Consider the following 23,432-nt stretch of genomic DNA (forward strand, 5'->3'; position numbering starts at 1 on the left):
TCCTGGGATGTATGACATTTGTTATCTCAGTAGCCCAATAGGATGCAGGAGGGGGCTTTACGTCATTCTCACCTAGGCAAAAATGGAGGCAGGGGGCAGCCCAAACATACTAAACTAAAAAAGGGAAATTTAAAGGAAAAGTGTTACTATTTTATGTTGTAGATGGTGGAGATTGGGATGGTGGAAATGCAATTTTTGAGTGAAGGTCCAAGTCAATTTAAAACTACATAGCCACCTAAGAACACCTTGTCCTCAATATCTACAGGAAGAGAAAAAATAATGAACACCTAAGAACACCTTGTCCTCAATATCTACAGGAAGAGAAAAAATAATGAATGTTCTGGGGACTGGCATGGACTGATATAGCAACACCTGTATAAAAAAAAAGGGAGTACTGAGCAGATATGCTGTGCATACAGTATTTTGACACATGAATTAGTTTCCTTGTCCTGGTGCACTAGGAATTTTTGACCTAGTGGTCCTATACACATAATCACTATGTGAAGCATGAGTTTTGCCTAGCCTTGCAATATGCTAAAACCGTACATTTCTACAGCCTGAGACCTCCATAAACCCCGCAGAAAAGGTAAACTTTCAAGTTCACCTATTGACCAAAAATAATAAATGCACATTTTTTTTGCAGGTAAAAGGTATTTTTGGTTGCAGGAGCCTGTAAAGCATTGCACCAGTGATCATCAAATCACTGGTGCCATGCAGGACCTATCAGTATATCTGCTTGTTCGTACAGGATGTACAAGCAAGCAGATACTGACATGAAGAATCCTCAAACTACCATGGCGCTCCACAGTGACTTGGTACTTCATTGAGAACTACAAGTTGACAGCTGCTAAGGCTGTCGGACTTGTAGTTCATTCACAGATGATATTGCAAGGGACAGAGCTACATATAAAAAATATCAAATGAAATAGATCTATACATAAATATAACATCCTATGTTGCAATCCTTATAAGATATCACATGCTATATTGCAATTCTTATACAGATATCAATCCAAAATCCTCAGTACTACAATCAGTATATTAAATATCAGTCCAGTCCAGGTGTATAAATAGAAGCTGAAGTGCCTTTAACCTTTTTATCCCTGGGTTATGGGCATCTCTCTTCCTGGTAGGTAGCTCCTCTCTTTCACAGAACCCAGTGTTTCCATCAGGTGCCGCATCCATACTCAACACTGTGGAAGTTGTATGACCTGTCTCTGAGGTGTATCACGTTTGTGTGTTTTTAATATTTTAATAACATAACAATCAGATTTTTTGCAGTATACACTGTCAGTTTATGTCTTCATATACATGCATTGGTGGGTTCTTTGAAAGAAAGGGAGGAGCTACCTACTAGGAGGAGAGATCCTCATAACCCAGGGATAAAAGGGTTAAAGGCACTTCTAGACCGAAAGTGGAGTAGGTCTAAATAATCAGGTGAGAGGCTGAAGGTGGTGGTTACTCACAAGCAGGGGCGGACTGACAACTCCTGGGGCCCCCGGGCAATAGGGGATCATGGGGCCCCTGTGTCCTTGCCCAAACTCAAAAAAGCCTATGAAAAAGGTACCAGGGGCATCTCATGGGGCCCCCTACTGACCCCAGGCCCTTGGGCAGTGCCTGAGTTTCCAAATGGTCAGTCCACCCCTCCTCACAAGGTGGTGGTATTACATTGAGCTTCTATTTATACACCTGTACCGGACTGATATTTCATATAATGATCGTAGTACTGAGGATTCTGGATTGGATTGATGAATGTATAAGGACTGCAATATAGCATGTGATATCTTATAAGGATTGCATGATAAGATGTGATATTTATGTATAGATATATTTTATTTGATATTTTTTATGTGTAGCACTGTCCCTTGCAAAATCATGGTTTTAATTTTTATGTGGTATGTTCATATTGGGATATAGCAGCAAGTATTCCCTATAGTTAGATTTTCTTGTAGGTATTAATATTTATTCAGACTGGCGATTGCACAAGAGTTTTTATTTATAAGTTATAGATCATTCATTCACAGGACTCCATGTGGCTGTGTGGGCGGAACTCACTAAGGTGAACTTATCATTTAAAGTATATGTTCACCTTTGGGAACATGTTACATGTTCCACCCACTTTTAGGGTGGACCATGTAACATGTTCCCATAGCTGCAGCCACGCCTGCCGCCTCCCCTCCCTCTGACAGATAATACTGGAAGACGTCTCCCTGTACTATCTGTCATATTTGAAAACAGCACAGCTGTGTAAGGCTCTGCCTACATGGATGCATCATTCATTCACGGACTTCCGTGAATGAGTGAACTGCAAGTCCCAACAGCCTTAGTGGCTGGGGGCTTGTAGTTTTCAATGAACTACCACGGCGCTGTGGAGCATCATGGTAGTTCATTCAAGCTTCCTGTCAGAATATCTGCTTGACCGTACATTCTGTCACCAGTCTACTCATTGCTGGTGCAATGCTTTCCAGGCTCCTTTGGACAGAAATAATAAATGCACATTTACCTGCAAAATGTGAATTTATTATTTTTGTCCAAAAGGTGAACTTATCCTTTAACTGTTGTAAAAAGAAACTGTGGTTGATGTCTGATCAGCAAGGCTTATTCCATTGCTTTTTGTTCTAGCTGCTGCCGATCGGCAGTTTATAATGGACGTATATGTAACTGTAGAGTAGCAAAGGCAGTGTTTGTGGATTGCATTTTGTGACACATTCCTGAAACCTTTTAGGGATTAAGAATTCATATGTTTAATTATGAATGTTAAATTTTTTTATGCGTTTACTGAACTAGTAGTTGCTGTAAATACATATTCCATCATGTCTACATAATTATATTATCAGTTAATAGACTTAACACAGAATTTATGAAGCCTAATAAGAGATGTCAATACTTTGCTAGGGGCATAGCCAAGAAATACTGGGAAAGATCCGGCCTATTTGCATTTGAGCATTACTTAGCAGAAAGAGGCAACCGTGACAGGATATAAGTTTGAATATGGAAAAGGTGTTTGCCTGTAATATTTATGTTTAAAAGTATGTTTTTCTACAATTCCCCTAAAATTATAATAATAATATAAAAATGTACTCAACAAGATCCAGGAACTCATGTCTAGACTTTATTTGCCCAATGGTAAATACATTTAAACCAGTAGTTATTGCACATCATAAATATCGACATTGATTTCATACCGTCAAACCGGAAAAAAAGTGAGAATGATGACAACCAGTATAGGTTTCCCTTCTGCATGCAAGATTTACTAAGGTGTGGAATCACAGCCAGGTTCAGTGGGTGGCCTTATGTGAACCATATGTTTTGAATGACCAAGGCTAGCTCTGAATCTTGCTCTAGAATATAGGATATCATTATGCCAATAGAAGTTTTCCCTTTCCTTTGTTATTAGTGTGGAGAGTGTCCAAACGAAGGATCACTTTGATGCAGCTGGCTAGCTCATATGCTACATACACATAGATGTTATATCCAAATGTATACAAAACATTCCTGCAGCTCTTTAAAGCAGATCTTCACCCTCTGAGTTAACTTCCCTCCAGTGCACCCTTTCTCCCCTCCGTTACATGAATAGTGTTGTCACATATCCCAGCAGAAGGGAGAATGGGGGGCCTTGCATCGTATTATTGGGATGTGCATCGGCTGAACCCGGAAAAGACGGCGAGACTCTTGATGACGTCACAAGCAACATGGCGGCATGGGAGCGAGCATTGGCAGAAGACGAGAGGATCTCAGCAGGTCAAAGCTGGATCTTGGTGTGTGGGTGGGTGGGTAAGTGAAATGTGCACAACACACCATGTCAGACAGGGGGTAAAAAAAATTGGGGGGCATTTGAAGAATTCTTGTGAATCTCTCCTGATGCTAGTGACTTTGTATTCCTGGACCAACTTTAGATAACGATCCCCAGTAATAAAAGTGTGGACACATGTGGGTCCCCAAAAAAGGCAGACTTCATACAGGAGGGCAGTGATCGTTGTCCTCACACTTCAACAACATGGCAAAAATCCAGCTAATGTAGATATCGAAATCTGTCTTTTTACTGACAAGGTGCATGCTGGAAGAAGGTAAAAGGAGAGAGAGAACCTTATCCATCTACTTCTGGTTTTCATTATCCTCTCATAGACCCAGGGCAGGGAATCGATCAAGCTGTATTGCTATGCTATAGAAGTGCAGATTATGGCACAGGGGTGCAAACAGATCTCTGTATCAAGGAGAGGGGCTATGGAAGACTATGGAATGGCTCAGGTGTAGTTCCAAGACACTTTAGTGTAGCACCTCTTGAGAAACTGAAGATTCTCTAGAGCCTCAGATATGGACAGCAGAGGGTGCATCTGAGTGTAGTGGGTATTAACCAGTTCTTGCTCGGCCTATATTAAAATGACGTCCAAGCGGGACTTTCGTTGGTCCGGGTGGACGTCATATGACATCATATACAGTACTGCGGTGCGGCAAGATCTCTCACTGGCTGTGTCCATCCAACACAGCCAATGACTGATCTGTGTACTGGCTCAATGCCAGTAAAATGTGACCGCTGTGACCAATCACAGCAGGTTACATGACATTTTTAAACAATGGCTTCCTTTCATGCCATCCATTGTATAAAATTGTGTTATAACTGTGATTGGTCAGTGTTCACATGGTACAGACTGGGCCAATCACAGTTGTGGCAAATTACAACAAAACAAACTGAAGCAATTACATTCAGTAAAATGCGTGCATATAGAAATGAAATTCATTGCTATAAGCAATCATAATGTGTAAAATAAAATACTGATCACTTCCCCAGAGTAGTACAATGTTACTAAGGTAACATTATATTACTCTGGTCACAGTGTGTTAAAAATAAAATTTTTACCCAAAACCATCATGCAAACACAATACCATACAAAATATAGTCACCACAAAACAATGACAACACAAGTTGCCTCAAAATAGTGAACATGTGATTCCAACTCAATATGTACTCAATAATGTGATACCAGTCCACTCCTAATAATGCTACTGCTTGTAGGTTGAAAGAATATAACATCCCTCTTAAAAATAATTTAATGTAAAAATAGCAGCGCATGTATCTAATATAAAACTAAAGTGCTAAAAAATTTAATATAAATGTGTAAATCAATAAATAGTGTAATATAAATTATAAATAAAACTAAAGCTAAAAAGTGAAACAAACATAGAAAAAAGTGTTAAAAGTCCATAGACCCCCTTCTCACACCAAGTGACAGAAAAAAATCTTCAATGTGCATATAACAATCAGCCGATTCTGTTTTCAAACACCACGTGTCCAGACAGATCACCCCCTATTGACTGCACTCACTGGCATATCTATAAGATAAGTGAATACGCTTGTGAATTACTCCTCCTTCATATCAGCTTTATCAACCAACCACGGTGCATCAATGCAGCAAAAGGGATGGTTATCCAATAATACTCTGTTCCAGGGAGAGAGATAAAAGAAGAACTAATAGTTTATTACCATTAAAAACACCAATTTATTAATCATCCAGTAAGATATTCACAAACAAGGATAGATCAATTGCCAAAAACATGTATACTCCTGCATTGACTAGGTTTAACGTGTGACAGACATCTCCCCCGGCTTCTCTTCCAACCAACCTCGCTACCGTGGGCGGAACTTCACTTCCAGCGGGAGTAAGAGGTGAGTTCAGATTATCTCCAATGTCATATGGACCGGCCGGGAACCCTTTGATAAAGTCACATGACGAAACGCTTCAGGGCTGGTCCGCACGACATAGGAAATAGCCGGGATTCACGTCTTACCCCCTGCCGGAAGTGACATTTTGCCCATTATGTTTGTTTCACTTTTTATCTTTAGTTTGGTTTATAATTTTTATTGCACTATTTATTTATTTATTGATTGATTAATTTACACATTTATATAAATTTTTTGGTAATTTTGTTTTACATTAGATACATGCGCTGCTATTTTTACAGTCAGTGTCCCTGATCCCCACTACACCAGTTATATGATGATGTTATACTGCACTGGTGACAGTATGTAAAAAAAAATGTGAAAACATATTTTTTTAATTTCTTCATTTTCCAGAAAATTATTAAAAAATTACAACTTCAAAAAACTTGCTATGCCTCTTACTACATACCTCATACTTTATCCTTTCCAAAAAGGGGTAATATGGGGGATATTTTGACAATTTTGGGCTCAAAAAATGAGATAAGCCGTCAGTACATCAGGATTGATCAATTTTCAGATACAGCGGGTAAAATAAGTATTGAACGCATCACCATTTTTTCTCCGTATATTTCTAAAGGCGCTATTGACATGAAATTTTCACCACATGTCAGTAACAACCCATGCAATCCGTACATACAAAGAAACCAAAACAAGTTCAGAATTTAAGTTATGTGTAATAAAATGGAATGACACAGGGAAAAAGTATTGAACACATGAAAAAAAGGGAGGTGCAAAAAGGCATAGAAAGCCAAGACACCAATTGAAATCTATCAGTAATTAGAAAACTGCCCCTTGTCAGTGCAAATTAATATCAGCTGGTTCAGTCTCAACTGATGGCCTATAAAATTGTGTCTCATTATCAAGGTATCATACAAGAAACATCTCATGATCTGTAAAAGCAAAGAGCTCTCTCAAGACCTTCCCAACCTTATTGTTGCAACACATACTGATGGCATTGGTTACAGAAGGATTTCTAAAGTTCTGAATGTTTTAGTGAGCACTGTTGGGGCAATAATCCAGAAGTGGAAAGAACATAATTTCATCATAAACCGGCCATGACCAGGTGTTCCTCACAATATTTCTGATAGAGGAGTGAACAGAATTATCAGAAGAGCTGTCCAAGAGCCAAGAACCACTTGTAGAGAGCTTCAGAAAGACCTAGAAATATGATGTACAATTGTTTCAAAGAAAACAATAAGTAATGCACTCAACCCCCATGGTGTGTATGCATGCTCACCACGTAAGATTCCAATCCTGAAGAAAAAGCATGTTGAAGCTTGTTTAAAGTTTGCTGCACAACATTTAGACAAGCCTGTGAAATATTGGGAGAATATCTTTGTGAGATGAGACCAAAACTGAACTCTTTGGATGCCATATTACACACCATGTTTGGAGGTCATATGGCACTGCACATCACCCCAAAAACACCATACCAACAGTGAAGTTTGGAGGTGGGAACATCATGGTGTGTGGCTGTCTTTCAGCATAGGGTTCTGGCAAACTTCATATCATTGAAGGAAGGATAAATGGAAAAATGTACCAAGACATTCTTGATACAAATCTGCTGCCATTTACTAGGATGATGAAGATGAAATGAGGGTCGACATTTTATCAAGACAATAATCCCAAACACAAAGCCAAGGAAACTCTCAATTAGTTTCAAAGAAATAAAATAAAGCTGTTATGACCCAGCCAATCACCTGACTTAATTCCAAAAGAAAATCTATGGAAAGAACTAAAGATCAGAGTTTATAGACGAGGCCCACGGAACCATCAAGATTTGAAGACTGTGTAGAAGAATGGGCCAAAATCACATCTGAGCAATGAATGCAACTAGCGTCTTGAAGCTGTCCAACTAAGGATTTTGTACAAAGTATTAAATAATTTCAGTTAGTGTGTTCAGTGCTTTTTATTACACATAACTTAAATTCTGAATTTATAGGTTTTGGTTTCTTTGTATGTATGGATTGCATGGGTTGTTACCGATATGTGGTGAACATTTCATGTCAATAGCACCTTTAGAAATATATTTACTGAAAATAATTGTGACGTGTTCAATATTTATTTTACCTACTGTATATACCATAGTTTGTATAACTTTCCTACAGACTATGATTACAGGTACATAGTGCTGTCAATTTACGCAGCGCTTTACACATACATTTTGCACATTCACATCAGTCCCTAACCCTCAAGGGGTGCACAGTCTAAGGTCCTTAACTTACATTCATACATACACATTCTAGGGCCAATTTAGACAGGATCCAGTAAACCTTCCAGCATGTCCTTGGAGTGTGGTAGGAAAATGGAGTACCTGGAGGAAACCCACACAGGTACAGGGAGAACATGCAAACTCGAGGTAAGTGGTGCCGCAGCTGGGATTCAAACCAAAGACCCTAGTACTGCCAGGCGGAAGTGCTAACCATTTATCCACTGTGCTACCAGACTAAATAATATACATTGATTTGGGTAATTTTCACCAAAGAAATGCAGCAGTATACATTTGGCCTAAATTTATGAAGAACAATTATTTATTTGCAAAATTTTATAATAGAAAGGAAGCAAAACTTTTTTTTCAACATTTTTGGGGGGGTTTTTTTGTTTGTTTAGCAAAAAAAATTAAAAAAACTCAGTGGTCATTAAATAACACCAAATGAAAGCTCTAGTTATGTGAATAAAATGATAAAAATATAGTTTGGGTACAGTGTTGCATGACTGCACAATTGTTATGTGAGAGCCCTGAAAGCTGAAATTTGGCCTGGGCAGGAAGGGGGTAAAAGTGCCCAGTAATGAAGTGGTTAAAAACATTAATTTAAGATGACAATTGGCAAACTACACGATAAACTGAAGGCCGGGCTGGGTTCCGCTACAGCTAGGTTCTTGTAGATGTCAATGGAAGCCTTGGAGAGCAAAGGAGGACTGGAAGTTGTTTGGTGGTGGAACGCACATGGCTCTGGAAGTGACGTCATGTGTGGTTGTGTGGCTATGTTTTGAGGCAGACCACCTCTTTCTCAAGCCAATTGGGACCCCCAAGCCTTTTCATTACTGGATGTAAGCAGCTGTACATTTAAAATGATAAAATGCTAATTAACAATCTCCACATTCCACATGTAAGTACATCACATACTGTAATTATTTCCTGTTGATGCACTAATTCTCTTATATAAGGATGCTCTAATTTTGGCATCTGAAATACATAAATTATCGCATAGCCAAAGATAAAAAATTGGTGAACCAGTGGTAGATGATTCACTAATGTCATTATAAATGTGATGTAACAGAAATCTAAACATTAGTGTACTCAGCATTTCCCATCTGGTATATCAGACTTTTTACATCAGAAAACCTAAAGGATAAAAACTTTGAACTCAAGAGGAAATGAAAGTTAACTGTTTAAATGCTATATATTTATTGCATTTTATTACACATTCAGATTTTGATAATTTACATTATCATTTGTGACAATTAGTTCCCAGTGTCTAAAAGGTTGGTAAACATGGACATAGGCAACTTAAAAGTCAAGGCCTATAAGGTCAATTCAATGTGAAATGGCACACAAGGTTAATTTAATGTAAAGTGGCACACAAGGCATCGACTGTGATCATGCATTTTAGTACAATTTCACATGCATTTGAATGTATTAAAATTCTCATATGTAAATAGGGCCTATGTATTTTCTATTAATATTTGAAAATGTGACTTACATTGGGCTGCATGTCCCAGAATAAACTGAAAGCCCTGCAAAATATCCAATGAAGGGCATCAGCTTCCACCCTGACATATATCTACTCTATTTTCACTCAACATTGGTGATATATGTCACCTAAATCACTGGGTGTTTCCTTTAAAACATCCATTTTGCTGTTGTAGAACATGTTGTGGAATGCTTAGTCATTGTAAGACTTGATACCTATTATTCCTTTGCACAAAACTGTACTTTCCAATTTTTAAACACATATTTGAGGTGGGAATTCACCACAAATAACACTATGGGGAAGATTTACTGAAACTGGAGCACTCAGAATCTGGAGCAGCTGTGCATGGTAGCCAATTGGCTGTAAACTTCAGCTTGTTCAATTAAGCTTTGACAGTAAAACCTGTTTGGTTTCTATGCAGAGTTGCACCAGATTTTGCGCTGTTCATTTTAGTAAATAACCTTCTATGACTATAATTTTGTGCAATTTTCTAAAGGTTTCAAACATTTGGTATAAAGAACATTTTTTGCTTGTATTACATTTTTAAAGAGTAAAGGGAAACTTTCCTACAAAGTTTTCTTAGGTAGGCCATATATTATTATTATACAGGATTTATATAGCGCCAACAGTTTGCTCAGTGCTTTACAATATAAACATTTTTTTTCATTCAACCAATTACCCAGTTCCCCCATCAACACATTTGATGTGGATGGGTTATTGTAACCAATAGGTTATTGTATTTTGACAGCTGGGAGATTTCCCCACTTGCAGAATACACTCATAAATAAGAAATTATTTATTCTGCCCAATGAAAATTAGTTAACGTCCAAAAGTTTGACGCGGGTATACGCGATACACACTTTTTCAACCATCAAGCTTTTTTGGGCCAAAACACTGCTGGCCTCTTGGAAGTTAAAATAATTGTCAGCGTGCATGAGGCCTTAAAGTTATAGAGTCTGAGAACAAGAGTGGATTCCCCAATGGCTTTTCATCATGAGGACATGGGAGCCAGGGGACAGATCAGAGAATATTGGTATGTATTCAGAGCAGAGGTTTTTATGTACATAGAACCATTTACATTATTTAATATTATAGATATTTACTGTATATAATCCCAAGAATTTACACAGTGCTTCACATATTGTCTGCTTTATTGTGTGTTCACATCAGTCCTTCAAGTTTAAGGTCCTTATCTCATATCTACACACATACTAAAGCCAATTTAGACCAAAGCCAATGCAGACATGGAACTTCAAAAAAGCCGGACAGAAAAGAGTACATGCATGTATCATATTGAAGTGCACATTCTACCAGTAAAACCCTTATGATGTTTCATCTGGTTTGTTAATGATCAGACATTAAAGCTGAGTTCTATACAACAATAAAAGAAAATAACAATTAGTGCAGTAAATATATACTATGTTTATTGTTTATGTGGGAAAGGGTTTACACCAGGAGCTAATCTATATAGAGTGCTACAAGGAATCACATTGACAGGAGGAGGGAGCAATGTGATGACTCAACATAACATATTTACGCCACTGCTTCCACTGACACCATCTGAAACGGAGTTAACTTAAGATTTAAAGGAGAAGTTTGGCCAGAGCTTTTTTTGCCCTACTTCTGCTATGGATCACAGGAGTGCAGTTCGTTCTGCACTCCTGTGGCCATTTTCAGCTGACAGCAGGCTAAAGCCTGCTGTGGGCTGACACTTCTCAACCAGTCCAGGCTCAGGAGTGATCTTGACTTTTCAGTCGGGATCCACTCAAATGCCTGGACTGGCAGCTGGCTCTGCTTTTCAGCCTGGTGTCCCCTCCACAGTCCAGCATTCCAGTGAGTGCTGGATGGGCAGAGCAGAGTCAGTGACTGACAGTCACTGGGTCTCTGCCCACTGAAGACTAAGAACTGAGCAATCAGAGGTCTTTGATCACGCCGTTCTCAGTCTTGGAAGCAGCAGGAACAGATACAGCATCCACCTAGATGAGTGATTTTTTTTTTTTTAATGAACCCCATACTTCTCATTTAACTCCCAAAAGCAGTGGTCACTAAATGGCGGACCGCGGTCTGGAAGCAGACCGAGGAACAGTCCTGTCCGGACCACCTTCATGCCACTGCCATGGCTGGGTATCCTCTTCTGGGCTTCTCACTCAGCCACCAATGTCATCCTCACAGTGGGTGGGGTGTGAGGAGCTGCAGATCGGAACTGAGGGGCGGGAGCTGGTGATTACCCAGCTTGTTAATATGTAAAGCCTTCCGCTCTGTGCAGCTCGAGACATAAAGTGGGAGCCTTTTCATATTAGCAAACCAGGCAATCGCCCACTTGTTAGCATAATAACTTGGGCAGCTCCCGCCCCTCAGCCCTGATCTGCAGCTCTTCCCACCCCTGCCCGCTATGAGGATGACATCGGTGGCAGGCTGAAGGCCCAGGAGAGGACACCCCAGAAGGATTAGTGCTCTGCTCTGCCTAAGGTACCATTGGATTGTGCAGGGGAAGGATTGCATTAAAAGGGGCGCTGTGTTGTGTTAAGGGGTGCTGCTGTGTAAAGGGGGCAGTGATGTGAAGGAGAACTGAGGACACTGTGGGACTTCTTTAAAGAGAGGACTGTGATGTAGGGGGACTACAGTGTGAAAGGCACGCTAAAGATAATAATGTAGCAGGGGACTGTGATGTGGTATATCGGTAACGAGATTCGGACCTCTGCTGGAAGGAAATTTTGCTGACCGGACCTCTGTAAATTTTAATTCACTGCTCTAGAGTAACAAAGCAAGGGGGAGGGCAAGAAAGGCACGTATAAGTGGGTTGAGGAGGTGGGCTTTAAAGGCACTTTATCATTTTATCCTGAATGGACAAAGTGAGTCTTCCATGCCAATGGATGATCTCCTTCCCTGCCAGTCTACTTTCACCAAACAAATAAGCTGTAAATAAAACTTTTACAGTAAATATTTACTATAAAAAATGCACTTTGGTCCCAGCTTCTGTGGGTTTGGGTGACATCACTGCCCTTCACTGCTTTCTCCTGTGTACTCGAAATCCAGCAAGAATGCATCCCAGCCCAATTCAGGAATGCATTCTTGTGGCATTCTGAGTGCCCAGGAACCAGGAATGCATTCTTGTGGGATTTTGAATGTCCGGGCACAGTGGTGTCAGCCATGCCTCCTGAATCTTTTTTCTTAAATCTTTGTAAAGTTTTTGTTACTGCTAATTTTATTTGGATATTCAGGGAGAAGCAAAGCCTCTATTTTTCACAGAAAGTCTACTTTAATCAATTTCTGTAAAATGCATAATGAATACATCTTCAGTTTGCACAATTCATTCTGAAATCAGAAAGCACACGGTTTTTCTATGAAGGAAATGACCATGTGCAACATGCGGTAACTTAAAGTGACTGTCCTGAATTGTTTGGACAACAGAGAACTGGACTCTAGTTGTTGGTTTTGTGTTATTCCACTTTCCAGCAGCTTGTGAAATAAGCCCTCATGTGTTTCATTCAATCACCAGTATTTTCTGCATCGTAGAGGAGCACATAGCTGGTAATGTGGAAAATGTAAATGTTTACATTGATACTTTTCTGAATATTGTATTTCCTGCCAGAGGACTTGCTAGAAAATTCTGAGGAATGGTGATATCTACAAAGGAAGTCTGCAAATAATTTACCAAAGTAATGTGCACATTCCTTAACTTTTCACACAAATCTATGTGCGGTATGAAGACAACTATTCCACCTTATTCCTTTACTGACCTTGTTTGACCTTGTCTTTTTTTACCTTTAGAACAGGAAAATATGAGATGTGTAATAAACGAAAATGTCTCTTTTGTTTGCAGTATACAGATATCAATGTAAATGCTAATATTACATCTATTCCTGCTAATCTGAAAAACTGTTGGTGGTGGCATGAGCACTCATGACTGACAAGCACATACCATTGTAAATAATTCATGGTAACCATGTGGTACAAAGGAGAAAGTCTAGTTTTACTTGTCTGCAAAGAAGAACAACTGCTTGCCTCATTATATTTAATGAAATATTCATATTTCTCTTACACATGCCTGGAATTATTGCATCACATTGCACATTATTTGGTACACATTAACATTTTTACTTTCCTGCATTAGGCAAGGTATGTGATCGTTTTAAAGAAGAATTCAATTTTCTTCTATGTTATTTTTAAACACTAGTTTGTACAATATTAGGCATAGAAGGAATCCTGTGATGAGATAAATACCACTAGTAATAATCCCTAATGGTCTTGTGGAGAAAAAAATACATACATAAAATAAAGATTCCCTGTTTCTGAGGTTCTTTCTTCTCCATAGTGACAATGTGAGATCTTACTGTGTCATATGTTGCTGCCATTGGATTTCAGAACACATGGCTGTGCAGAGGGGGTGCCGATAATATGTACAGGCACCTTCCAGCCAAAAAAAAGTCCTGCTATATGTTCATACATCTTCACTAGAGCTGTTTACAGGGCTCACACTTTAATCTGCTCAGCCAGTACTGGGTATCACATAACTTCAATTAAATAAAAAACAGGTACTGTTAAATCTGCTGTGCGAAAACATGCAGGAAAAGAAGAAGCAATATCATGAAAAACATCCAACCCAGCATGGAACATTTATATTTTAATTACCCTGTTATCTACCCTATTAAAGGGATTACCAAAACCGGGATGAGAAGTACTATTTATTAAAATTTGCTAAAATAGTCCAACATATTAATGGAATATTCTATTCTATACATGTGTGAGTGGCAGTGATTGAGTATTAAAATATAAAAAGTTTGTTTTTATATAAATAGGTGTAGTATTTAAGTGGAAGGCTTTACAATAGCATATCTGTTAAATGTTGCTTGCCTGTTGCTTTACTACCCACCCCCCCCCCCCGCAAACATTTACTGCTAAATCACCATCTATATACATTGTTCTCGGTTTTTCTATGCAGTCATGTATCTGCAAAGTTTTAGGTGGTCCATGTGTTTAAGTAAAACAGGGAAAAGCATATGCCCACGGATCTGATGGTGCCGGGTCTCCCAGGGATAGAATGTAAAACACAGGTACCTGTTGGGGTCCGGAATAGGCGGGTGGTCTCTCCTGTTGGACTGGGGTCTCAGGCAACTGGCAGGCAATTCCCCCCAGACTGGGGTCTTAGGCAACTGGCAGGCAATTCCCTCTGGACTGGGGTCTCAGGCAACTGGTAAGCAATTCCCCTTGGACTGGGGTCTCAGGCAACTGGCAGGCAATTCCCCTGGACTGGGGTCTCAGGCAACTGGCAGGCAATCCCCCTGGACTGGGGTCTCAGGCAACTGGCAAGCACTTTCCCCCGGACTGGGGTCTCAGGCAACTGGCAGGCTTGGGTGCGGTCCCCCTTCTTAGCTGGGGGCTGGGCAGAGTCTAGCCACGAGGGTCCCGCCGCAGCTGGGCTCCCTCGGTGACTGCGCAGCAAAGAAGATGACCGGAGCACCCGGCATCAGCTTCTTAAGCTGATGCAGGACGCTCTCTGGTTGTCTTGGCAACCGGGGCGGGCCGGAGCTCGCGTGCCTTGTCGCCCAGCAACGAGGCACGCCCCCTGGACACGGGCCGCGCTTCTCGTGAGCGCGACCTTTGTCCAGGGACATCCGCAAGTGCGGGAACTTCCCGTGTCCACACTGCGGATGACAGGGCTGGGGAGGCGTCAGTGTGACGCCGCAGCCCGGCCGCGCCGGAGGAGGAGAAGATAGTGGCAGGGGTGTTGAAAGCCGCACCTCTCGTCCTGCGCGGCAGGATGAGAGGTGGAGGGGGGTCAATTGGCAACAGGGAGAAAAACAGGTTTGGAGACAGGAGACAGGGGGGCCAGGATGACACTGGGCCCCTGGGGACATCAAAAGGATCTGGTGGAGGGAATTGGTTAATGCAATTTGGGGACATGTAGCAAGCTGGCAGGGAGGAGGAAACTACAGTAATTGAATTTGGGCCATTTGGCAGGAGGACATGGAGGACACGGAGGACATACAGTAATTGAATCTGGGGACGTTTGGTTCAAGGAATTAATAAGAGGATTAAGCCAAATTAATAATTGGGAGGGCCCCTATACCTTGACAGGGGCAAAGGGGCAGTAAATCATCCCCTGACTGCCCACCTACAATACTACCTAAAATACTAGTATAGCAGCCAGAGGAGTTTGGACATATGCTGTGGTCATGATGCTTTGCTTTGCGCCTGCGATAATTTTAACTTGACATGTCACCCATTGAACTCAAAGGGGCCAAGTCACAACCACAAGCCAAATGCTTAGCTTGTGGTTGTGATGCAGTATTTAATTGCAAAATCCTCCCCTTCGCCTTAAGGACAGGGGAAAAAAAAGGAATTCAGTAGCTGGCAGGATCGCTTCCTGAATGCCCTAAAGCTGCTGCTCATCTACCCTCTTAAAAGATATCTGCAAGAGATTGCTTTCAGAGGGACCATAGTGACTTCTGCACATGTAAACAAGGCTTAAATGAGAAGTATGGGGATAAAAAAAAACAGTCGTACTCACCTAGTTGGATGCAGTATGGGCCTAATACTGCATCTTTCCCCCGTCACCTCTAAGGCCAAGAACTGAGCAATCAAAGACCTCTGATCATTCAGTTTTGTCTTCTGTGAGCAGATAGCCAGTGACTGCAAGTCTCCGGCTCTCTGTTCTTCCCTTTCATTGCTCACTAGGGCACTGGGCTGAGAAGGGGGCAGGAGTGGCTGGCTCAAGCTCTCAAGTGGCTCGCTGAGTTCCTGAGCTTTTGCCCTACTTCTCCTTTAAGATTCTAAGTGGTACTCATGTTTTTTCTTTATAGTAGCCTTCTCTATGTTGATCGTTAAAAACGAACTATAGCATCCAGAATATCACTATTGGATTTCCAGTTTGCTAGCTTCTATTTCCTTTATATGACAGGGTTCTCGAGTCTGTCAGATGTTTAGCACAGAGGTCAGTTCTCTAAAAGTTGTATTTGTAAGGTCCTGGGAAAATCCAGCTGGGTTCAGATGTGGTTCTAAACAACAGATATAAAAATTTAACACAACCACGGCAATCCTAAAGCCTGTTTATCTTATTCTACAAACAGCTGTTAATTAGTTTGTTTGGCCAACCTCTCAAACCATGTTTTACTTCCAGAAATAGCTAAACATTTTACGCCAGATCTATTTTGGTGGTTACGTCTGACTGATAAATCAAACTCTTTAATCTCCTGTTATAAAAATGAACATGTAAAAATAGCATGCATTTGAGGAAGTGGCATGGAGCCACAGAGTGTGCTAGGAGCAGTTCACACAAATATGTTGGATGTTAGCTTTATCACTCCGATAGCACAAACTTCCTTCTTCCACGCTTTTATCAAATTGAAATGTAATGAGGTTTGTGGAAAAATTAGAATTTCTCTTAATAATGACATATCCTCGTGAGGTTACTTTGTAAGATTCCTATTAATAGAATAAAACGCTACAGCTGACTGATGCATAAATAATAAAGGATCCTGACAGTAGTTTGTTTAAGAGAACCTATATTGTGGATGCTGTGTCTAAAAAAGCGAGCAGTAGAAAAAGGACTAGTCACCAGTATTGCCTGTTCTCTCTCAGCAGTCCTTTTTTCAATTTTCTGCACTGTCTCTGTTGAGGCTGCCATCTTGGTAGAGGCAGGCATTTTCTCTTTTGTCAGAGCTGCCGCCTTGGTGATTGGTGACTGGTGGTCAGATGAGCAGTTAGGTAATGATCAAAAAGCAGCGGGAAAGTAGAGATTTACATAAAAAAGAGGCAGCAGGGAGAACCCTGCAATGCAGGCCTCATATTTCTCTCCAGCAATCAATACAGTGGGGGCACGATCAATCTCACTTTAAATCTCCTGAGTTTAGCAGCCAGAGGAAACAGTGCATTTGTTCTTACACTGCAGATATACAACTTTGAGGCTCATTGCACTAGAGTGCCTTGGTACAATCAAATGCCAGGAAATGCAATGCTACTTTTGAGGAAGAGTTCAGGGCAAAACATAACTTTTTCAGGTTCTGCTTAGGCATTATTAAAGAGGTTTGTATAGTGGTTTTAAAGGTTCCTTTTTTTTCTTTAAAATAATAAACATGTCTTTCTTACCTGCTCTGTGTAATGGTTTTGCACAGATTAGCCCCGATCCTCCTTTCCTTGGGTTCCCAGCTGGTGCTCCTGGCCCCTCCTCCCTGCTGAGTGCCCCTAGAGTAAGCTGCTTGCTCTGGGGGCACTCGTGTGTTCGCTCTTGAGCTTCCTCTGTGTGTCCTCCGCACTGATTGTGATTGACAGCAGCAGGAGCCAGTGTGTTCCACTGCTGTGTCTCAGCCAGGAGGCATGGACCTGGGAGAGCCTCGGCTCTTGTGCACAACGCTGGATCAGGATTCGGTTCAGGTAAGTATTATTGGGGCTGTGGGGGAGCTGCACACTGAGGGTTTTTTTACCTTCATGCATAGAAAAAAAACCTTCAGCCATCATTTAAAAAAAAATTAAAATCAGCAGCTACAAATACTGTAGCAGCTGACTTTTATTAAAAGGATACTTGCCTATCAAGGGATAAAGCTCTGTCCTCACCTGGGTTGGTCTTTGGGTCCCCAATGCTGGCTGCTGTGGGAAGCCAGCTGTGACTCCTTGTGGCTTCACAGCCAGCTCCCCAGTGGGCATGCGTGAGTTGCACTGTGCTTTCTGAATGAACCCACAGCCTTTTGGGACCTGTGAGGACTTCCGGTGATTCCAATGGAATTGGGAGCAGGTACCTGTTAAAACTAGGTACCCGCAACCCCAAAAAAAATAATGTTCCAAAAGTGGAAGAGAAGGTGGGAAGAAGGACATAAAGCGGGTCTTCCCTTTTTAGGAGAAATTTAACATTTCTTCATGTTCCCAATAGCAAATCTTCACTTTATTGATTTGATTCCACTGTAAAGCTAACTATAAGCAAACATCTACATATACATATGTAAACTGTCTTACCTGTTGAAAGGTTTATAATTCCAGCCATTTTTGTATTCGAGTTAAAGTGGAACTATAGGCCAAACTTTTTTTTTTTGGATAGAGCAAGGGAAGGTTATAACCCCTGCCAGATTTTTTTTTTGCCATCCGTGTCCCATGGTGGAGATTTTATGTCCCATAGCCAAACAGGAAGTGAGAGGAAATTTCTTCAAATTAAGGGAATTCCTTGGGGACCCCCAGGTCACCAGAACTAGTATCCCCATTGGAAGATTTCCCCTCTATTACTTTTTTGGGGACAACCCACAATTATTTTACTTTGACTTTCAATGATAATGGTAAACAGGACAAATAGAGAATCTTCTTAACAGGGGCACAGAGAGCTATACAAATCGACAGATGTTCTAATCCATCTCCACTCTATCCAAAACTAAAAAAAGTTTTGCCTTTAGTTATACTTTAAGAAATATGGTGGTGTCACCACCCCCCTGTAGCCTGCTGATTGGACAAAAATGGAGCCAGGGTCATGCCACTAATGAAGCTGATTGAGGCTGCCACCTCAGGCAGCACTTATGGAGGCACAGTGAGATTTACTAAAATTGCTGCACTCAGAATCTGGTGCAGCTGTGCATGGTAGCCAATCAGCATCTAACTTCAGCTTGTTCAATTAAGCTTTGACAGTAAAACCTGGAAGCTGATTGGTTTCGATGCAGAGCTGCACTAGATTTTGCATGCTCCAGTTTTAGTAAATAACACCCACAGTTTTACTGAGCTCCCTGCCCAACCAGTATCCCTAGTCACAGGGCAGGCTCACAATCCCTGAGCACAGCTCTTCTGGCTGCTCAGTGTTAATGAGTTGACTGCCTGTGTGTTTGTGCTACTGCCACCCAAATGTGGCCAACTTTGAAAATAGGGAACATGACAAAAAATGTCCATGTTTGATGCACAGCCCTGGATGGAGCCACAATATTCTGGTAATCATGAGCCCTGCTTACTTTATAATTTCTTTGTTCAGTGCATGTAGAAGAGCCTGGCTGGCTTTTACTACTATCTCCCTTTTTTAGTGCTGCTGTGCAAGGATTGACAGATTTTTGCACTTATGCTAGATGTGTGAGAAAATATTTTAAAGGATTACACAGCTGCATAAAAATTTTTTCCTACATTTTCCTGGAGTTCAGACACAAGATTGGTACTCACATAATCAGTTTGCTTATCCATTAGACTCAAATGATTAAGGCCTCAGGCACAGACATTTTTAACTCCCCTAGAAGCCTTCACCTGGAAGCAGCGTTTTAGCCAAAAAAAGGTCTGAAGCTTGTAAAAGTGTGTAATGCGTTTACACGTGTTTACCCACCTCAAGCTTTTGGGCGTTAATTTCATTGCCCAGAATAAATAATTTATTCTGGACATTGAAATAAATAATGCTGATGCTCTAAACGTTTAGCATTTAGGTGCGTTTAATTGCATTTACACTCTTTTAAGTGTGCCAAGCATATTTTTCTGCCAAAATGCCGCTGTTGTAGGACATACTGGCAGTGGATTTTCTCCCTGCCACTAAACTCTCCTGCCACAAAATGCCGATAAAAGCCTATTTGTGCATGGACACACAGGATAACATGCAGGGAGTTTAGAGGCAGTAAAAAAAGAAAACGCACATCTGACACCCCTAGACGTAGCTTCACAAATGCCCAGTGTGCTTGAGCCCTGACAATTTAGATGAATCGGCATAGTTTTGAACCAGGTTTTTTTTGTGTAGCTCTTCTAGTTGTGTGACCATTTATATTGAGGATATCTTGCCAATGGATTATCCACATGAAGGAAATCAATGTAATATAGTATTTCCAGCAACCACACAAAAATAATATATATGGGAGAGTCACATTTTCCTAGATAAGCATAATTTTCATAAATACTTCTGGAGTCTACAAAATGTGTGGTGCTGGCACATCATACTGAACAATGCAAATGATTTCAGCAGCATTGCCTAGTGATCTAGCAATGTTTTAGGTGGATGATTAAAGTGATATCAAAGCGTCATTTTTTAAAATAACAAACATGTCTATACTACTTACCTGCTGTGTGCAGTGGTTTTGCCCAGAGTAGCCCCGATCCTCTCTTTTTCGGGTCCCCGCTGACGCTCCTGGGTCCTCTCCCTCGAACAGTGCCCCCAGAGAAAGCCACTCGCGCTGGGGGGGAGCACTGCTTTGTGCTCGTCCCCAAGCTGCTGCTCTATGCATCCATAAGACACATAGAGCTGCTGCTGTCTAAGCCAATAAGGAGGAAAAGTCCCCAGACAGCAGAGGCTGTCAAGAACATCGCTGGATCGAAGGGGGCTCAGGTAAGGACTGGGGGGGGGGAGCGCGCTGGGGGGGGGCCGCTGCACACAGAAGGTTTTTTTACCTTCATACGTTGAATGAATGAAGGTAAAAAACCTTGAACCTTTACAACAAGTTTGAAGACTAGTGTTTATGCCCATATTTAAGATGGGTGAAGTGTTTTGGTTTTTTGAAAGATGACATTGTTACCTAGCAGCAGTTACTTAAACCTGTCTGTACTGTCATTCATGTGACAGGATGATTGCTCTATGAAAGGATCATATCAGTGAATTAGATTGTTTTGATATGTGAACAAGTGTTTCATAGAAGACAGGCAGTTTGTCCTGATGGGAAAACAATCTAATGAATCACATTTATTTGCTGTGCCTAATACTTGTTATTTGAAATGACCAAATCAATGATCAATAATTTATTTATCATTACTTGTCTGATGTGTTTCTAACTGGTCTGAACTTTCTCTTTTCTCCAGAATAACGAAGCCTTTAACTTTTGCTGACTGTGTTGGAAATGAACTACCTTTAGGATGGGAAGTTGTTTATGATCCACAAATAGGTGTATACTATATGGACCATATTAACCGTAAGTGTCCACCGCATTTTTTGAATTCTTTTTTTTTTTAGTCTTAAGAATAACCACTTGCCGTCCTACCTGCCTTGTTATTGGCTCCTGTAGGTGTCAATCACCAGGTCCTAGCCAGTGATTCGTGGCTGGGAATCAGTGATCGGCGGAGCAGCTGACAGGAGAGAGATCTATGTAAATGTAAACAACACAGATCTCTCTCCTGTCAGCAGGGACATGCTGGTTTTTATCTCTTTGCAGAGCAGGGAGATAAAAACCAGCACTTCCCCTAGTATAACACTACACAGTGCACAGTTTAATCACTCCCTAACACATAGTTAACCCTTTGATCACCCAATATGTTAACCCCTTCCTGCCACGTATCATTAGTCCAGTGTCAGTGCTTCTTATTAGCACTAATCACTGTATTAGTGTCACTGTTAGTGGCAGTTAGTCAGTTCCCGCCCAGTGTCAGTTAGTGTCAGAATGCCCACCATACTATCACAGTCCCGCTATAAGTCGCTCATCGCTACCATTACTAGTTTAAAAATAATATAAAATAAAAATTCCAGTATATATACCGTATTTGCCGGCGTATAAGACGACTGGGCGTATAAGACGACCCCCCTACTTTTCCTGCTAAAATGTAGTGTTTGGGCTATACTCGCCGTATAAGACTACCCCTCTTCCAATGCACACCAGTGGGAGGAATAGTGCCCCATCATTGATGTCAGTGGGAGGAATAGTGCCCCATCATTGGTATCAGTGGGGGGAATAGGTGCCCCTTCATTGGTATCAGTGGCAGGAATGGTGCCCCATCATTGGCATCAGTGGGAGGAATAGTGCCCCATCATTGGTATCAGTGGGGGGAATAGGTGCCCCATCATTGGTATCAGTGGCAGGAATAATGCCCCATCATTGGTGTCAGTGGGAGGAATGGTGTCCCATCATTGGTGTCAGTGAGGGGTGGAATAGTGCCCCATCATTGGTGTCAGTGGGGGGTGGAATAGTGCCCCATCGTTGGTGTCAGTGGGGGGGGGAATAGTGCCCCATCGTTGGTGTCAGTGGGGGGGAGGAATAGTGCCCCATCGTTGGTGTCAGTGGGAGGAATAGTGCCCCATCGTTGGTATCAGTGGGAGGAATAGTGCCCCATCATTGGTATCAGTGACACCAATGATGGGGCACTATTCCTCCCACTGACACTTGCTGACCCTGTTCTAGTACGGTGCTGCTGCAGCCAGCATATGTGGTTGCAGCAGCACCTCTACACAGAGCACTTACCTGCTGCTCCGGCACTCAATTTTCGCGGGGCCGCTCGGCTCCGCCCCCTCGCCGGTGATTGGCCGCCTGTGTGCCTTTCCCGAGCTACAGTTCTGGCGGCCAATCACCGGTGAGGAGGCGGAGCCGCGCAGCCGCACGAACATCCAGTGGCCGAACTGAAGGAGACGCCGCGCTTCCTGGACCGGATCGTCGTGGGACTGGATCCAGGTAAGAGACGTCAGCCCCTGCAAACCCCTGTACTTAATGCCGCAGCCCCCCTAACATGTGTACCGGCGTATAAGACGACCCCCGACTTTTGAGAAGATTTTCAAGGGTCAAAAAGTCGTCTTATACGCCGGCAAATACGGTACCTTCATTTGTAGATGCTATAACTTTCATGCAAACCAATAAATATACACATATTGGGCTTTTTTTTACCAAAGATGTAGCAGAATACATTTTGTCCTAAATTAAGTTTTTTTTTTATTTTTTGATTTGATGTTTTATAGGAACATTTTTTCTTTTACATTTTAGTTTTTTTATAACACAAAAAATAAAAAAACACTGATTATGAAATACCACCCAAAGAAAGCTCTGTTTGTGTGTAAAGGGGATATAAATTTCATTTGTGTACAGTGTTCCATGAGCACGCAATTGCCGTTTAAAATAGCGCCGCCTGGTCATGAACGCGGGTAAATCTTCCGGGGGGGGGGAGGTGGTTAAGAAGGTTAAGGAAGACCTGTAATGCAGCAGTGGTAGTGTCCTCCATGTAATTAATGTACCTTTATGCACTTTGAACTGTAATAAAACCCTGTGACATCAGTTGGGTGGCCTGACCCTTGAAGAAATTAATTATAAAAGTCTAAGCCTTTGTATCTTAATGATGCTTAAAGCCTAAAAGAGAAGTGTGGACTTATTTTTTTCCCCAATTATACTTAT

The 23,432-nt window shown here is 41.4% G+C and overlaps 1 protein-coding gene across 1 annotated transcript in view; it reads left to right on the forward strand.

Annotated features, from left to right (window-relative positions):
• WWC3 (WWC family member 3) overlaps nt 1-23,432 on the forward strand; it is a 264,566-nt gene that overhangs the window by 101,588 nt on the left and 139,546 nt on the right. Inside the window, exon 2 of the mRNA XM_089673898.1 lies at nt 21,145-21,254. Coding sequence (XP_089530024.1) covers nt 21,145-21,254 — 110 coding nt within the window. The remainder of the gene's footprint in view (nt 1-21,144; nt 21,255-23,432) is intronic.

The sequence above is a fragment of the Staurois parvus genome, unplaced genomic scaffold, assembly GCF_062004578.1.
Source record: "Staurois parvus isolate SC_StPar_1 unplaced genomic scaffold, SC_StPar_1.0 ptg000145l, whole genome shotgun sequence".
In the NCBI taxonomy this organism is placed as follows: Eukaryota; Metazoa; Chordata; class Amphibia; order Anura; family Ranidae; genus Staurois; species Staurois parvus.